The sequence below is a fragment of the Taeniopygia guttata genome, chromosome 31, assembly GCF_048771995.1.
Source record: "Taeniopygia guttata chromosome 31, bTaeGut7.mat, whole genome shotgun sequence".
Taxonomy (NCBI): domain Eukaryota; kingdom Metazoa; phylum Chordata; class Aves; order Passeriformes; family Estrildidae; genus Taeniopygia; species Taeniopygia guttata.
The window spans coordinates 1,038,812-1,057,402 of record NC_133056.1 but is presented as its reverse complement, the minus strand read 5'-3'; the positions used below and the strand labels follow the sequence as shown (position 1 = coordinate 1,057,402).

General features: G+C 65.9%; 1 protein-coding gene across 2 annotated transcripts; it reads right to left on the bottom strand.

The window, feature by feature from the left end:
* Positions 1 to 445: 445 nt before the first annotated feature.
* On the bottom strand, positions 446 to 18,255 carry GNL3L (G protein nucleolar 3 like). 2 transcript variants are annotated; one of them, XM_072920153.1, is made up of 15 exons: positions 18,126 to 18,255; positions 17,971 to 18,008; positions 16,189 to 16,269; positions 14,131 to 14,211; positions 12,554 to 12,646; positions 12,360 to 12,486; positions 12,131 to 12,234; positions 11,914 to 12,058; positions 8,940 to 9,027; positions 6,334 to 6,511; positions 4,590 to 4,732; positions 2,824 to 2,954; positions 865 to 1,013; positions 619 to 793; positions 446 to 533 (listed from the first exon to the last, which is right to left on the bottom strand). In XM_072920153.1, the coding sequence occupies exons 1-15, from the start codon at positions 18,238 to 18,240 to the stop codon at positions 481 to 483; spliced, it is 1,701 nt and encodes a 566-aa protein (XP_072776254.1). In that variant the 5' UTR covers positions 18,241 to 18,255; the 3' UTR covers positions 446 to 480. The 2 variants fall into 2 exon arrangements, with proteins under 2 accessions (XP_072776254.1, XP_072776255.1); XM_072920154.1 differs by having other exon boundaries at positions 865 to 962.
* Between the last annotated feature and the right edge of the window lie 336 nt (positions 18,256 to 18,591).

Below are 18,591 nucleotides of genomic sequence, written 5' to 3'. Positions count from 1 at the left end.
CTGCACCCCTGGAACCCCCAAATTCCCCCTGCAGGACCCTCCTGCACCCCCAAACCTCCCTGAGACCCCAATCCTGAAACTCTGAGACCCTCAACTGCCCAAGGAGGGTCCCGGGGCTGTTGAAGGGGTAACCAAGACCCCCAAAATGGGGAAATCCAGCCCAAAATGGGGGTCGGGATCCCCAATGGGGCCTCAGGGCTGATCCTAAGAAATGGGGACCCCCAAAATAAAGGGGTGGGGTCGCCCTGGGGATCAGGATTTTGGGGGGGGGGGTGCGGAGATTTTGGGGAAGGGTCTCAGAGGCTGTGAGGAGTCCCAGAAGGGTTTGGGGAGGGGTCTTGGGGGCGGTTTGGAGGTTCTGGGGGGGACGGGGTGTGGGATTTTTTTTTGGTTCTGCCCCTATAAGAGCCCTGCCCATTTCTGGTGGGCCCCATTGTGCAAAGCATTTTTAAAAATTGATTTAATTTGATTTATTTTGCCTCAGAACTGCATGGCCGCCTCCAGCGCCTGCGACAGCTTCGTGCCGATCTTCCCTGCGGGGTGGGGGCGATCAGAATTTAAAGGGAGGGGGCTCAGGGAGATTTGGGGGGGTCAGGAAAAGGGGGTGTCCTCACTCACCTGCTCTTTTTTGCAGTTTTTTCCTCCTTTTCGCAGCCGCCCGCAGCCCCTGGCCCTGGAGCAGGGGGGGGAGCGCAGCCACCTCCTCCAGGCCGGGGGGTCGGGGCAGTGACCCCCCCCCAGCGCCCCCCGACTTCACCCGGGGGGGCTTCAGCTCCACCGTCATCCTGCCGAGCTGGGGGGGCCAAAAAATAACCCATTGCCCCCCAAAAACCCCCCCAAAAAAACCCAAAAATCCCTTCCCACCTCCGGCTCAGCGCTGTCGTCCTCCATGGCTTCTCCTTCCTCCTCCTCCTCCTCCTCCTCCGGGGACAGCCCCAACCCCGACACCGTCACCGGCACCGCTGGGGGGGGGTCGGGGGAGTTTTTGGGGGGTCCCCAAAAGGGGAAGGGAGCTGAGGGGGTTGGGAAGTTTGGGGAAGGGTTTTGGGGGGGCTGAAGGCAGCTTGGAGGGTGTTTGGGGGCTTTGGGGGAGTTTAGGATGTGGGGAATGGGATTGGGATGTTGTGGAGGCGGTTTGGGGGGCTGAAGGCAGCTTGGAGGGTGTTTTGGGGGAGCTGAGGGGGTTGGGAAGGGTTGGAAAGGTTTTGGGGGGGCTGAAGGCAGCTTGGAGGGTGTTTTGTGGGAGCTTGAGGGGGGTGGGAAGTTTGGAGAAGGGTTTTGGGGGGGCTGAAAGCAGCTTGGAGGGTGTTTAGGGGCTTTGGGGGAATTTAAGGAGTTGGGAATGGGATTAGGGTATTGGGGAGGCAGTTTTGGGGGGGCTGAAGGCAGCTTGGAGGGGGTTTTGTGGGAGCTGAGGGGGTTGGGAAGTTTGGAGAAGGGTTTGGGGGGGCTGAAGGCAGTTTGGAGGGTGTTTGGGGGCTTTGGGGGAGCTTTGGGGGAGATCAGGATGTGGGGAATGGGATTGGGGTATTGGGGAGGCAGTTTTGGGGGGCTGAAGGCAGCTTGGAGGGTGTTTTGTGGGAGCTGAGGGGGTTGGGAAGTTTGGAGAAGGGTTTTGGGGGGGCTGAAGGCAGCTTGGAGGGTTTTTAGGGGCTTTGGGGGAGTTTAGGATGTGGGGAATGGGATTGGGATGTTGTGGAGGCGGTTTTGGGGGGGCTGAAGGCAGCTTGGAGGGTGTTTGGGGGCTTTAGGGGGAATTTAGGGAGTTGGGAATGGGATTGGGGTATTGGGGAGGCAGTTTTGGGGTGCTGAAGACAGTTTGGAGGGTGTTTAGGGGCTTTGGGGGAATTTAGGGAGCTGGGAAGTTTGGGGAAGGGTTTTGGGGGGCTGAAGGCAGCTTGGAGGGTGTTTTGTGGGAGCTGAGGGGGTTGGGAAGTTTGGAGAAGGGTTTTGGGGGGGCTGAAGGCAGCTTGGAGGGTGTTTGGGGGCTTTGGGGGGGCACCAGAGGGGGGTTGGGGATTGGGAAGGTGGGGAAGGGGTTAGGAAGGGTTTTGGGGGTGCTGGTGGCAGCTTGGAGGGTGTTTAGGGGTTTTGGGGGGGCTGAAGGCAGCTTGGAGGGTGTTTAGGGGTTTTGGGGGGGCTGAAGGCAGCTTGGAGGGTGTTTTGTGGGAGCTGAGGGGGTTGGGAAGGGTTGGGAAGGGTTTTGGGGGGGCTGAAGGCAGCTTGGAGGGGGTTTAGGGGCTTTGGGGGAGCTTAGGATGTGGGGAATGGGATTGGGATGTTGTGGAGGCGGTTTTGGGGGGCTGAAGGCAGCTTGGAGGGTGTTTGGGGGCTTTAGGGGGGCACCAGAGGGGGTTTGGGGATTGGGAAAGTGGGGAAGGGGTTAGGAAGGGTTTTGGGGGTGCTGGTGGCAGCTTGGAGGGTGTTTGGGGGCTTTGGGGGAGCTTTGGGTGTGGGGAAGGGGATTGGGAGTGTGGGGAGGGAGTTTGGGGACACAGGGAAGCGGTTTGGGTGAACCCCAAGGCTTTGAGAGGATGAATTTGGGGGAACCCCAGGGCTTTGAGAGGATGAATTTGGGGGAACCCCAAGGCTTTGGAAAAGGGGAATTTGTGGGAACCCCAAAGCTTTGGGAAGGGAAAATTTGGGGGATTTTTGGGCTCCTTAAATCTTTGGCAAGGGCGAATTCAGGGAGAGTAAAAATGGAGAATTTTTGACCCCCTCAACATTTTGAGGTCGGTGTGAGCCAAGAACGGGGCTGCCAACAGCGAATTTTGGGACAACAACATTTTGGGAATTCCAGGAGGGGGTTCAGGTGCTCCTCACCTGCCAGGACCTCGGTGTCCCCCCGTTCCAGAGCCGCCAGGTCCAGCTCCGGCCCCAGCGCCGGCAGGATTTGGGCCTGGAGCTGCACCCCCCGGGATTTGGGGGGGTGGGTGTAGTACGAGATCTTCCCACTGTGAAAAAAACACAAAAAAAGGGGGTGGGTGTGTGGGTCAGGGTGTGGGGAGACCCCAAAAATGGGGTTCAGGTTGTGGGGGGACCCCCCAGCCCATCCCAAATGGGGTAATGGGGTTGAAAGATGCCAAAAAGGGAATTGCAGGGTGTGAAAAAACAGCTCAAAAGCTGAAAAAAGGGAGTCAAAATGTGTGGGAGACCCCACAGCCCCCCAAAAAGGGGTCAGGGGGTACAGGGACCCTCCCCAGCCCCCCAAAATGGGGTCAGGGTGTACAGGGACCCTCCCCAGCCCCCCAAAATGGGGTCAGGGTGTGGGAAGACCCTCCCCAGCCCCCCAAAATGGGGTCAGGGTGTACAGGGACCCTCCCCAGCCCCCCAAAATGGGGTGAAGGTGTACGGGGACCCTCCCCAGCCCCCCAAAATGGGGTCAGGGTGTACGGGGACCCTCCCCAGCCCCCCAAAATGGGGTCAGGGTGTGGGAAGACCCTCCCCAGCCCCCCAAAAAAGGGGATCAGGGTGAATAAACCCCTCCCAGCCCCCCAAAATGGGGTCAGGGTGTACGGGGACCCTCCCCAGCCCCCCAAAATGGGGTCAGGGTGTACAGGGACCCTCCCCAGCCCCCCAAAATGGGGTCAGGGTGTACAGGGACCCTCCCCAGCCCCCCAAAATGGAGTGAGGGTGTGGGAAGACCCTCCCCAGCCCCCCAAAATGGGGTCAGGGTGTACGGGGACCCTCCCCAGCCCCCCAAAATGGGGTCAGGGTGTACAGGGACCCTCCCCAGCCCCCCAAAATGGAGTGAGGGTGTGGGAAGACCCTCCCCAGCCCCCCAAAATGGGGTCAGGGTGTACGGGGACCCTCCCCAGCCCCCCAAAATGGGGTCAGGGTGTACGGGGACCCTCCCCAGCCCCCCAAAATGGGGTCAGGGTGTGGGAAGACCCTCCCCAGCCCCCCAAAAAATGGGATCAGGGTGAATAAACCCCTCCCCAGCCCCCCAAAAAGGGGTCAGGGTGTACAGGGACCCTCCCCAGCCCCCCAAAATGGGGTCAGGGTGTGGGAAGACCCTCCCCAGCCCCCCAAAATGGGGTCAGGGTGTACAGGGACCCTCCCCAGCCCCCCAAAATGGGGTCAGGGTGTGGGAAGACCCTCCCCAGCCCCCCAAAATGGGGTCAGGGTGTGGGAAGACCCCCTCCACCCCCCCAAAAAAGGGGATCAGGGTGAATAAACCCCTCCCAGCCCCCCAGAAATGGGGTCAGGGTGTGGGAAGACCCTCCCCAGCCCCCCAAAATGGGGTCAGGGTGTAAGGGGACCCTCCCCAGCCCCCCAAAATGGGGTCAGGGTGTACAGGGACCCTCCCCAGCCCCCCAAAATGGGGTCAGGGTGTACAGGGACCCTCCCCAGCCCCCCAAAATGGGGTCAGGGTGTACAGGGACCCTCCCCAGCCCCCCAAAATGGGGTCAGGGTGTACAGGGACCCTCCCCAGCCCCCCAGAAATGGGGTCAGGGTGTGGGAAGACCCCCTCCACCCACCCAAAAAAGGGGATCAGGGTGAATAAACCCCTCCCAGCCCCCCAAAATGGGGTCAGGGTGTGGGAAGACCCTCCTCAGCCCCCCAAAATGGGGTCAGAGTGGGGGTACCTGCTCCAGTCCCGCAGCAGCCCCACGGCGGCGGCGTGGGGGTCCGGCAGCCCCCCGGGCCTGAGCCGGCCCCACCTCCGGGCCAGGTGGGCCAGGAACTGCAGGGGGTCAGTGCAGGGGGGCACCCCATAGACCTCGCTCAGCTGTGGGGGGCACACACGGGTTTGGGGGGCTCGGGCACGCCGGGGGGTGTCACCCTGCCCCCCTTTTGGGGGTCAAAACACGCTGAAAATGCCCCCAAGGGAACCTCCCCTCCCCCAGGTGACCCTTAATCCAAATTTTGGGGTGACTGAACCCCCCCGAAGGGCTGAGCTGGGAAAATGGGGACCCCCAAATCGGGAATTGGGGTGGGGTCCCCCCCCACACCCCCTGAGCCCCCCAGGGGGAACCTCCCCTCCCCCAGTGCCCCCTAAATCCAAATTTTGGGGTGACTGGACCCCCCCAAAGGGCTGAGCTGGGAAAACGGGGACCCCCAAATCGGGAATTGGGGTGGGGTCCCCTCCCCACGCCCCCTGAGCCCCCCAGGGGGAACCGCCCCTCCCCCAGTGATGAGTGACCCCTAAATCCAAATTTTGGGGGTCACTGAACCCCCCCAAAGGGCTGAGCTGGGAAAACGGGGTCCCCCCAAAATTGGGAATTGGGGTGGGGTCCCCCCCCACGCCCCCTGAGCCCCCCAGGGGGAACCTCCCCTCCCCCAGTGATGAGTGACCCCTAAATCCAAATTTTGGGGGTCACTGGACCCCCCCGAAGGGCTGAGCTGGGAAAACGGGGACCCCCAAATCGGGAATTGGGGTGGGGTCCCCTCCCCACGCCCCCTGAGCCCCCCAGGGGGAACCTCCCCTCCCCCAGTGCTGAGTGACCCTAAATCCAAATTTTGGGGTGACTGAATCCCCCCCCGAAAGGCTGAGCTGGGAAAACGGGGACCCCCCAAATCGGGAATTGGGGTGGGGTCCCCCCACACACCCCCTGAGCCCCCCAGGGGGAACCTCCCCTCCCCCAGTGCTGAGTGCCCCCCAAATCCCAAATTTTGGGGTGACTGGACCCCCCCAAGGGCTGAGCTGGGAAAACGGGGGCCCCCCCAAATCGGGAATTGGGGTGAGACCCCTCCCCACGCCCCCTGAGCCCCCCAGGGGGAACCTCCCCTCCCCCAGTGATGAGTGACCCCTAATCCAAATTTTGGGGTCACTGAATCCCCCCCAAAGGGCTGAGCTGGGAAAACGGGGACCTCCAAATGGGGAATTGGGGTGGGGTCCCCTCCCCACGCCCCCTGAGCCCCCCAGGGGGAACCTCCCCTCCCCCAGTGCCGAGTGACCCCTAAATCCAAATTTTGGGGGTCACTGAATCCCCCCGAAAGGCTGAGCTGGGAAAACGGGGACCCCCAAATCGGGAATTGGGGTGGGGTCCCCTCCCCACGCCCCCTGAGCCCCCCAGGGGGAACCTCCCCTCCCCCAGTGCCGAGTGACCCTAAATCCAAATTTTGGGGTGACTGGACCCCCCCAAAGGGGTGAGCTGGGAAAATGGGGTCCCCCCAAATCGGGAATTGGGGTGGGGGTCCCCCCCCACGCCCCCTGAGCCCCCCAGGGGGAACCTCCCCTCCCCCAGTGCCGAGTGACCCTTAATCCAAATTTTGGGGTGACTGGACCCCCCCAAAGGGCTGAGCTGGGAAAACGGGGACCCCCAAATCGGGAATTGGGGTGGGGTCTCCTCCCCACGCCCCCTGAGCCCCCCAGGGGGTCCCACTCACCTGCTGGGCGGGGCAGCGGCGCAGGACGGCGCAGGCGGGGCTCAGGGGGTCCCGCAGGTTTTGGGGGGCCAGAGCCCCCCGCAGGGGCGCGGCGGCCGGGGGGTCCCCCAAATCCAGCACCACCCCCGGACAGTCCAGGAGGCGAATGTGGCGGTCCAGCTGCACGGCCTGGAGGCACCTGGGGAGGGGTCAGAGTGCCACGCCCACCTCACCTGGGTGGGGCCTGTGCCACGCCCACCACGCCCACCACACCTGGGCGGGGTCAGTGCCACACCCACCACACCTGGGCGGGGTCTGTGCCACACCCACCACACCTGGGTGGGGTCAGTGCCACACCCACCACACCTGGGCGGGGTCAGTGCCACGCCCACCACACCTGGGCGGGGTCAGTGCCACACCCACCACGCCCACCACACCTGGGCGGGGTCTGTGCCACGCCCACCACGCCCACCACACCTGGGCGGGGTCAGTGCAACGCCCACCACGCCCACCACACCTGGGCGGGGTCACAGTGCCACGCCCACCACACCTGGGCAGGGTCAGTGTCACGCCCACCACGCCCACCACACCTGGGCGGGGTCTGTGCCACACCTGGGCAGGGTCTATGCCACGCCCACCACACCTGGGCGGGGTCTGTGCCACACCTGGGCGGGGTCAGTGCCACGCCCATCACAACTGGGTGGGGTCAGTGCCATACCCACACCTGGGCGGGGTCAGTGCCACACCCACCACACCCACCACACCTGGGTGGGGTCAGTGCCACACCTGGGTGGGGTCAGTGCCACACCCACCACACCTGGGCGGGGTCAGTGCCACACCTGGGCGGGGTCTGTGCCACACCCACCACACCTGGGCGGGGTCAGTGCCACACCTGGGCAGGGTCTGTGCCACGCCCACCACACCTGGGCTGGGTCAGTGCCACACCGACCACACCCACCACACCTGGGTGGGGTCAGTGCCACGCCCACCACACCTGGATGGGGTCAGTGCCACGCCCACCACACCTGGGTGGGGTCAGTGCCACGCCCACCACACCAGGGCAGGGTCAGTGCCACACCCACCACACCTGGGCGGGGTCTGTGCCACACCCACCACACCCACCACACCTGGGCGGGGTCAGTGCCACACCTGGGCGGGGTCAGTGCCACACCTGGGCAGGGTCAGTGCCACGCCCACCACACCTGGGGGCGGGGTCTGAGTGCCACACCCACCACACCTGGGTGGGGTCTGTGCCACGTCCACCACACCCACCACACCTGGGCGGGGTCAGTGCCACACCTGGGCGGGGTCAGTGCCACACCTGGGTGGGGTCAGAGTGCCACACCCACACCTGGGCAGGGTCACTGCCACACCCACCACACCCACCACACCTGGGCAGGGTCTGTGCCACACCTGGGCGGGGTCTGTGCCACACCCACCACACCCAACACACCTGAGTGCGGTCTCTGCCACGCCCACCACACCCACCACACCTGGGCGGGGTCAGTGCCACACCCACACCTGGGCGGGGTCTGTGTGCCACACCCACCACACCTGGGTGGGGTCAGTGCCACACCCACCATGCCCACCACACCTGGGCGGGGTCAGTGCCACACCCACCACACCTGGGCGGGGTCTGTGCCACACCCACACCTGGGTGGGGTCACTGCCACACCCACCACACCTGGGCGGGGTCAGTGCCACGCCCACACCTGGGCGGGGTCTGTGCCACACCTGGGCGGGGTCAGTGCCACACCCACCACGCCCACCACACCTGGGTGGGGTCAGTGCCACACCAGGGTGGGGTCAGTGCCACGCCCTCACCTGGGCGGGGTCTGTGCCACGCCCACCACACCTGGGCGGGGTCAGTGCCACGCCCACCATGCCCACCACACCTGGGCGGGGTCAGTGCCACGCCCACCACACCTGGGCGGGGTCAGTGCCACGCCCTCACCTGGGCGGGGTCTGTGCCACGCCCACCACACCTGGGTGGGGTTTGTGCCATGCCCACCACGCCCACCACACCTGGGTGGGGTCAGTGCCACACCCACCACACCCACCACACCTGGGTGGGGTCAGTGCCACACCCACCACACCTGGGTGGGGTCACTGCCACGCCCACCACACCTGGGTGGGGTCAGTGCCACGCCCACCACACCTGGGTGGGGTCTGTGCCACACCAACCACGCCCACCACACCTGGGTGGGGTCAGTGCCACACCCACCACACCTGGGTGGGGTCACTGCCACGCCCACCACACCCACCACACCTGGGTGGGGTCACTGCCACGCCCACCACACCTGGGCGAGGTCAGAAATACCACACCCACACCTGGGCGAGGTCAGTGCCACGCCCACCACGCCCACCACACCTGGGCGGGGTCAGTGCCACACCCACACCTGGGCGGGGTCAGTGTCACACCCACACCTGGGCGGGGTCAGTGCCATGCCCACCACACCTGGGCGGGGTCTGTGCCACACCTGGGCGGGGTCAGTGCCACGCCCATCACACCTGGGCGGGGTCAGTGCCACGCCCACCACACCCACCACACCCACCATACCTGGGTGGGGTCTGTGCCACGCCCACCACACCCATGCAGGTGACCCCACCCCCCCAGGTGAGCTCACCTGGTGACGCCCGGCACCGCCCCCACCCCGCAGGCGCGGCTGCGCTTGAGGCTGTTGATGAGGCTGCTCTTGCCCACGTTGGGGTACCCTGGGGGGGGGGTTGGGGTTATGGGGGACCCCAAAACTGAGCCCCCCAAACCACCCCAGCCCCCCAAAATCCCTCCTCCCTCCTCCCATCCCCCCCACCCCCATTTCAGAGCCCCCCACTCAACCCCAGCCCCCCAAAATCCCTCATCCCACCCCCCACCCCCATTTCAGAGCCCCCCACTCAACCCCAGCCCCCCAAAATCCCTCCTCACCTTCCCCCACCCCCATTTCAGAGCCCCCCATTCAACCCCAGCCCCCCAAAATCCCTCCTCCCACCCCCCTCATCCCCCAGCCCCCCAAAATCCCTCCTCCCACCCCCCACCCCCATTTCAGAGCCCCCCACTTAACCCAGCCCCCCAAAATCCCTCCTCACCTTCCCCCACCCCCATTTCAGAGCCCCCCACTCAACCCCATCCCCCCAAAATCCCTCCTCACCTTCCCCCCATCCCCCATTTCAGAGCCCCCCAACCCCTCCCAGCCCCCCAAAATCCCTCCTCACCTTCCCCCTCATCCCCCACCCCCATTTCAGAGCCCCCCACTCAACCCCAGCCCCCCAAAATCCCTCCTCCCACCCCCCCCATCCCCCAGCCCCATTTCAGAGCTCCCCAACCCCCCCCAGCCCCCCAAAATCCCTCCTCCCACCCCCCTCATCCCCATTTCAGAGCCCCCCACTCAACTCCAGCCCCCCAAAATCCCTCCTCACCTTCCCCCCATCCCCCCACTCAACCCCAGCCCCCCAAAATCCCTCCTCCCACCCCCCCCTCATCCCCCAGCCCCATTTCAGAGCCCCCCACACCCTCCCAGCCCCCCAAAATCCCTCCTCCCACCCCCCCCTCATCCCCCATCCCCATTTCAGAGCCCCCCACTCAACCCCAGCCCCCCAAAATCCCTCCTCACCTTCCCCCCATCCCCCATCCCCATTTCAGAGCCCCCCACTCAACCCCAGCCCCCCAAAATCCCTCTTCCCACCCCCCTCATCCCCCAGCCCCCCAAAATCCCTCCTCACCTTCCCCCCATCCCCATTTCAGAGCCCCCCACTCAACTCCAGCCCCCCAAAATCCCTCCTCACCTTCCCCCCACCCCCATTTCAGAGCCCCCCACTCAACCCCAGCCCCCCAAAATCCTTCCTCCCAACCCCCCACCCCCATTTCAGAGCCCCCCAACCCCTCCCAGCCCCCCAAAATCCCTCCCACCCCCCTCATCCCCCGTTTCAGAGCCCCCCACTCAACCCCAGCCCCCCAAAATCCCTCCTCACCTTCCCCCCACCCCCATTTCAGAGCCCCCCACTCAACCCCAGCCCCCCAAAATCCTTCCTCCCAACCCCCCACCCCCATTTCAGAGCCCCCCACTCAACCCCAGCCCCCCAAAATCCCTCCTCACCTTCCCCCCATCCCCATTTCAGAGCCCCCCACTCAACCCCAGCCCCCCAAAATCCCTCCTCCCACCCCCCAGCCCCCATTTCAGAGCCCCCCACTCAACCCCAGCCCCCCAAAATCCCTCCTCCCACCCCCCCTCATCCCCATTTCAGAGCCCCCCACTCAACCCCAGCCCCCCAAAATCCCTCCTCCCATCCCCCTTCCCCCATTTCAGAGCCCCCCACTCAACCCCAGCCCCCCAAAATCCCTCCCACCCCCCCCTCATCCCCCATTTCAGAGCCCCCCACTCAACCCCAGCCCCCCAAAATCCCTCCTCCCACCCCCCTCATCCCCCATTTCAGAGCCCCCCACTCAACCCCAGCCCCCCAAAATCCCTCCTCACCTTCCCCCCACCCCCATTTCAGAGCCCCCCACACCCCCCCAGCCCCCCAAAATCCCTCCTCACCTTCCCCCCACCCCCATTTCAGAGCCCCCCACTCATCCCCAGCCCCCCAAAATCCCTCCTCACCTTCCCCCCACCCCCATTTCAGAGCCCCCCACACCCCCCCAGCCCCCCAAAATCCCTCCTCACCTTCCCCCCATCCCCATTTCAGAGCCCCCCACTCAACCCCAGCCCCCCAAAATCCCTCCTCACCTCTCCCCACCCCCATTTCAGAGCCCCCCAACCTCTCCCAGCCCCCCAAAATCCCTCCTCACCTTCCCCCCACCCCCATTTCAGAGCCCCCCAAACCCCCCCAGCCCCCCAAAATCCCTCTTCCCACCCCCCCCTCATCCCCCAGCCCCATTTCAGAGCTCCCCAACCCCTCCCAGCCCCCCAAAATCCCTCCTCCCACCCCCCCCATCCCCCCACCCCCATTTCAGAGCCCCCCAAACCCCCCCAGCCCCCCAAAATCCCTCCTCACCTTCCCCCCACCCCCATTTCAGAGCCCCCCACTCAACCCCAGCCCCCCAAAATCCCTCCTCCAACCCCCCACCCCCATTTCAGAGCCCCCCACTCAACCCCAGCCCCCAAAATCCCTCCTCACCTTCCCCCCATCCCCATTTCAGAGCCCCCCACTCAACCCCAGCCCCCCAAAATCCCTCCTCACCTTCCCCCCATCCCCATTTCAGAGCCCCCCAAAATCCCTCCTCCCACCCCCCCCTCATCCCCCAGCCCCATTTCAGAGCCCCCCAACCCCTCCCAGCCCCCCAAAACCCCTCCTCACCTTCCCCCCAGCCCCATTTCAGAGCCCCCCACACCCCCCCAGCCCCCCAAAATCCCTCCTCCCACCCCCCTCATCCCCCATTTCAGAGCCCCCCACTCAACCCCAGCCCCCCAAAATCCCTCCTCCCACCCCCCTCATCCCCCAGCCCCCCAAAATCCCTCCTCACCTTCCCCCCACCCCCATTTCAGAGCCCCCCAACCCCTCCCAGCCCCCAGCCCCACTCACCCCCCACAGCCCCTCACATCCCCCAACCCCCCACACCCCAACCCCCCCTTCCTGAGCCCCCCCAGCCCCCCAGCCCCTCACCCACGACCCCCACGGTGATGGAGCTCCTGCCCTCCCCACATCGCCCGTAGTTGCTCAGGATGTTCAGGAGACTCTCAGCCCCCACACACGCCCCCATGGCCAACACCTCCTCGGGGGCTGTGGCCACCGGCACCCGGCTCTGCTTCTGTGGGGCACAGAGGGGGGTCAGGGGCACCCCTTTAGCTGAGCCCCCCACCCCCAGACCCCCAGAACCCACCAGGTTCCGGCTCTGCTGCTGCGTGCACGCCTTGAAGGCCACGGTGGGGAACTCGGCCCGGAGGTGCTTCAGCCATGCGGCCACCACGTCCCGTGGCACCAGGTCTGGGGCGGGGGGACACACACGGGGGTGTCCCCATGGCGTGGGGAGGGGAGGACCCCCAAACCCACCCCCAAACCCACCCCCAAATCCACGCTGGGACCCTCCCCCGGGTGCTGCCCCCCCTCACCGATCTTGTTGAGGACGAGCACGAGGCGCTGCTGGGGCCGCAGGGACCCCTCCAGCCGGGGGCTGCGGCAGCCCTGGGGGTCGCGGGCGTCCAGCACCTCCAGCACCACGTCAGACGCCGCCAGCACCTGCCAAAATCGGGGTTCAGCCGGGCCAGAGACCCCCCAAAAATCCCCCCGGCCCCGCGGCACCGACCTTGCGCAGCTCCCGCCCGAAGTGGCGCAGCGACGCCTCGTCCTGGGGGGGCTGGGGGGGCTCCTCCTCCTCCTCCTGCTGCTCCTGGGGGCACTGTTAGAGCTACAGGGAGTCCCCCAAATTTGGGGGGATCCCCCCTGTGTGGGGACCCCCTGTCCTCTGGGGAGACCCCTGGACTGGAGGAGAGATCCCCCTTCGCTTCCGAGGGGAGACCCTCCTTGGGGAGCCCCCCACTTTTTGGGGATTCCCCCCACTCTTTGGGGAGCCCCCCACTCTTTGGGGAGCCCCCAGTCTTTGGGGAGCCCCCACTCTTTGGGGAGCCCCCACTCTTTGGGGAGCCCCTCCTTGGGATTCCCCCCACTCTTTGGGGACCCCCCCCACTCTTTGGGGAGCCCCCCACTCTTTGGGGACCCCCACTCTTTGGGGTGCCCCCCCCTCTTCGGGGAGCCCCCCACTCTTTGGGGAGCCCCTCCTTGGGATTCCCCCCACTCTTTGGGGAGCCCCCCACTCTTTGGGGAGCCCCCCACCCTTCGGGGAGCCCCCCACTCTTTGGGGACCCCCCCACTCTTTGGGGAGCCCCCCACTCTTTGGGGAGCCCCCCACTCTTTGGGGAGCCCCTCCTTGGGATTCCCCCCACTCTTTGGGGAGCCCCCCACCCTTTGGGATTCCCCCCACTCTTTGGGGAGCCCCCCACTCTTTGGGATTCCCCCCACTCTTTGGGATTCCCCCCACTCTTTGGGGAGCCCCCCACTCTTTGGGATTCCCCCCACTCTTTGGGATTCCCCCCACTCTTTGGGGAGCCCCCCAATCTTTGGGGAGCCCCCCACTCTTTGGGATTCCCCCCACTCTTTGGGGAGCCCCCCACTCTTTGGGGAGCCCCCACTCTTTGGGGAGCCCCCACTCTTTGGGGAGCCCCCCACTCTTTGGGGAGCCCCCCACCCTTTGGGGTGCCCCCCACTCTTTGGGGAGCCCCTCCTTGGGATTCCCCCCACTTTTTGGGGAGCCCCCCACTCTTTGGGGAGCCCCCCACTCTTTGGGGAGCCCCCCACTCTTTGGGGAGCCCCCACTCTTTGGGGAGCCCCCCACTCTTTGGGGAGCCCCTCCTTGGGATTCCCCCCACTTTTTGGGGAGCCCCCCACTCTTTGGGGAGCCCCCCACTCTTTGGGGAGCCCCCCACTCTTTGGGGAGCCCCCCACTCTTTGGGGTGCCCCCCACTCTTTGGGGAGCCCCTCCTTGGGATTCCCCCCACCCTTTGGGGAGCCCCCACTCTTTGGGGACCCCCCCACCCTTTGGGGAGCCCCCACTCTTTGGGGACCCCCCCACTCTTTGGGGAGCCCCTCCTTGGGATTCCCCCCACTCTTTGGGGAGCCCCACTCTTCGGGGAGCCCCCCACTCTTTAGGGAGCCCCCCACATTTTGGGGAGCCCCCCACTCTTCGGGGAGCCCCTCCTTGGGATTCCCCCCACTCTTTGGGGAGCCCCCCCACTCTTTGGGGTGCCCCCCACTCTTCGGGGTGCCCCCCACTCTTTGGGGACCCCCCCACACTTTGGGGACCCCCCCAGGTGTCCCCAGCCCCACCTGGCTCTGGAAGCGCCGCTGTCGCTGCAGAGCCGCCGCCAGGTGTGCGCCCAGGTGTGAGCGCTGCTGCACCTCCCCCGCCTGCGGGACACCGGGGGGTCACACCCCAAACACCCCAAAATCTCCCAGGGTCAGACCCCAAATCCCACGGGGTCACACCCCAAAACCCCACCAGAGTCTGACCCCAAAACCCCCCTGGGTCAGACCCTAAATCCCCCGAGGTCATATCCCAAACCCCCCAGGATCAAACCCCAAACTCCCCCGGGGTCACACCCCAAAACCCCACCAGAGTCCGACCCCAAAACCCCCCTGGGGTCATACCCCAAACCCCCCAGGATCAGACCCCAAAACCCCCCCTGGGGTAACACCCCAAACTCCCACGGGGTCACACCCCAAACCCCCCCGAGGTCACACCCCAAAACCCCACCAGAGTCCGACCCCAAAACCCCCCCCGGGGTCACACCCCAAAATCTCCCTGGGCCAGACCCTAAACCCCCCGGGGTCAGACCCCAAACTCCCCCCTGGTGTCACACCCCAAACACCCCTGGGGTCACACCCCAAACCCCACAGGATCAGACCCCAAAATCCCCCCTGGGGTAACACCCCAAAATCTCCCTGGGTCAGACCCTAAATCCCCCGAGGTCACATCCCAAAGCCCACAGGGTCACACCCCAAACCCCCCTGGGGTAACACCCCAAAATCCCCCTGGGTCAGACCCTAAACCCCCCGGGGTCACACCCCAAACCCCACCAGAGTCAGACCCCAAACACCCCAGGATCAGACCCCAAAACCCCCCTGGGGTAACACCCCAAAATCTTCCTGGGTCAGACCCTAAATCCCCCGAGGTCACACCCCAAACCCCCCAGGATCAGACCCCAAAATCCCACCAGAGTCAGACCCCAAAACCCCCCTGGGATCACGGCCAAAACCCTACAGGGTCAGACCCCAAAATCTCCCAGGGTCAGACCCTAAACCCCCTGAGCTCACACCCAAAACTCCCCCGGGGTCACACCCCAAACACCCCAAAATCTCACAGGGTCAGACCCTAAACTCCCCGGGGTCAGACCCCAAAACCCCACCAGAGTCCGACCCCAAAACCCCCCTGGGGTCACACCCCAAAATCTCCCAGGGTCAGACCCTAAACCCCCCGAGGTCACACCCCAAAACCCCCCTGGGGTCACACCCCAAACACCCCAAAATCTCCCTGGGTCAGACCCTAAAACCCCACCAGAGTCCGACCCCAAAACCCCCCTGGGGTCACACCCCAAAATCTCCCTGGGTCAGACCCTAAATCCCCCCAGGATCAGACCCCAAAACCCTCCCTGGGGTAACACCCCAAAATCTCCCCGGGATCAGACCCCAAACCCCACGGGGTCACCCCCCAAAACCCACCAGAGTCCGACCCCAAAACCCCCCCTGGGGTCAGACCCCAAACCCCCCTGGGTCACACCCCAAAACCCCACCAAAGTCCGACCCCAAAACCCCCCCGGGGTCACACCCCAACCCCCCCTGGGGTCAGACTGGAGGGGGGGTGACCCCAAACAGCCCCCCCCAGTTTGTACCCTCGGGGTGACCCCAAAACGCCCCTCCGGGGACACACCGGGAGGAGGAACACCCCAAAGCCCCTCCCGGGGCTACACGTGGAGCTGAACCCCAAATCTCCCCCGCGGGGTCACCCCGAAATTCCCCCCAAAACCAGCCCCCCAAACCCCCACCCCCCCACCCCCCTCATCCCCCATTTCAGAGCCCCCCACTCAACCCCAGCCCCCCAAAATCCCTCCTCACCTTCCCCCCAGCCCCATTTCAGAGCCCCCCACTCAACCCCAGCCCCCCAAAATCCCTCCTCCCACCCCCCCACCCCCATTTCAGAGCCCCCCAACCCCTCCCAGCCCCCCAAAATCCCTCCCACCCCCCACCCCCATTTCAGAGCCCCCCACTCAACCCCAGCCCCCCAAAATCCCTCCTCACCTTCCCCCCACCCCTCATCCCCCATTTCAGAGCCCCCCACTCAACCCCAGCCCCCCAAAATCCCTCCAGGTGCGACCAGGTGTTCCTCACCCGTCCCTGCCGGTTCCGGCTCCGCTGCGCGGGGCGGCCGAGCCGCGGCACCCCCGGGTCCTTCCTGAGCCCGGCACGGGCCTGGGGACAGCGGGGTGACAGGGGGACACCCGAGGGGGGACAGGGGGACACATGGGGGGTGACAGGGGTGACAGGGGGACACCCAGGGGGTGACATGGGTGACATGGGGACACCCGAGGGGGTGACATGGGTGACAGGGGGACACCCGAGGGGGTGACAGGGGTGACAGGGGGACACCCGGGGGGTGACACGGGTGACAGGGGGACACATGGGGGGTGACATGGGTGACAGGGGGACACCCAGGGGGTGACATGGGTGACAGGGGGACACATGGGGGGGTGACACGGGGACACCCCAAGGTGCGGGGGTCACACATGGGGAGGTGACATGGGTGACAGGGGGACACCCGGGGGGGTGACATGGGTGACAGGGGGACACATGGGGGGGGACAGGGGGACAGGGGGACACATGGGGGGGTGACATGGGTGACAGGGGGACACGCGAGGGCGTGACATGGGTGACAGGGGGACACCCGAGGGGTGACATGGGTGACAGGGGGACACCCGAGGGGGGACAGGGGGACACATGGGGGGTGACATGGGTGACAGGGGGACACCCAAGGGGGTGACAGGGGTGACAGGGGGACACATGGGGGGGGACAGGGGTGACAGGGGGACACCGAGGGGTGACAGGGGTGACAGGGGGACACCCGGGGGGTGACATGGGTGACAGGGGGACACATGGGAGGTGACATGGGTGACAGGGGGACACCCGGGGGGTGACATGGGTGACAGGGGGACACCCGAGGGGGTGACATGGGTGACAGGGGGACACATGGGGGGGTGACATGGGTGACAGGGGGACACCCGGGGGGGTGACATGGGTGACAGGGGGACACCCAGGGGGTGACATGGGTGACAGGGGGACACCTGGGGGGTGACAGGAGTGACAGGGGGACACCCGAGGGGGTGACATGGGTGACAGGGGGACACATGGGGGGTGACATGGGTGACAGGGGGACACCCGGGGGGTGACATGGGTGACAGGGGGACACATGGGGGGTGACAGGGGTGACAGGGGGACACCCGAGGGGGTGACATGGGTGACAGGGGGACACCCGAGGGGGTGACATGGGTGACAGGGGGACACCCGGGGGGGACATGGGTGACAGGGGGACACATGGGGGGTGACATGGGTGACAGGGGGACACCCGAGGGGGGACAGGGGTGACAGGGGGACACCCGGGGGGTGACATGGGTGACAGGGGGACACCCGGGGGGGTGACATGGGTGACATGGGGACACCCGAGGGGTGACATGGGTGACAGGGGGACACCCGGGGGGTGACATGGGTGACAGGGGGACACATGGGGGGGTGACATGGGTGACAGGGGGACACATGGGGGGTGACATGGGTGACAGGGGGACACCCGAGGGGTGACATGGGTGACAGGGGGACACCCGGGGGGGTGACATGGGTGACAGGGGGACACATGGGGGGGTGACATGGGTGACAGGGGGACACATGGGGGGGTGACATGGGGACACCCCGAGGTGCGGGGGTCACACACGGGGGGGGGTCACACGGTCACACGGGAGGGGTCACACCGTGAGGGTGACACGGTGGGGGTGATACAGGGACAGCCCGAGGTGGGGGTGACACACGGGGGGGTGACATGGGGACACCCCGAGGTGGGGGTCACACATGGGGGGGGTCACACGGGCTGCACCCCCACACCCGCCCGGGCCGGGCTGCGCTCACCTGGCCGCGCTTCTTACGGGCCGCCTCCACCTGCCGCCCTGCGGGGAGCGCGGGGTGAGCGCGGGGGGTCCCCAGAGCCCGCCCCAGAGCCCCCCCAGAGCCCCCCAGAGCCCCCCAGAGCCCCCCGAGCCCGCCCGGTGTCCCCCCGAACTCACGGGACCGCGTCATGTCTGCGCTCCACGCCGCCCGCGATCCCCGGCGCAGCCGAGTGACGCCACTTCCGGCGCGGCCAAAAGGCGGCAAAGCCTCTTCCGTTTCTACGCCCAACATGGCGGCCGCCACCCACACTCAAGATGGCGCCCCCCGGCCAATACCACACCCAAAATGGCGGCCGCCATATAGCAACCCACACTCAAGATGGCGTCCCCGTCAATACCACACCCAAAATGGCGGCCACCATATAGCAACATCCACACTCCCCGTGCCACACCCAAGATGGCGCCCCCATGCTAACACCACACCCAAAATGGCGGCCTCCATGTGGAAACCTCCACACCCGCCATGCCACACCCAAAATGGCGCCTCCATGCTAACACCACACCCAAAATGGCGCCCTCCATGTGGAAACCTCCACACCCCCCATGCCACACCCAAGATGGCGCCCCCGTCAACACCACACCC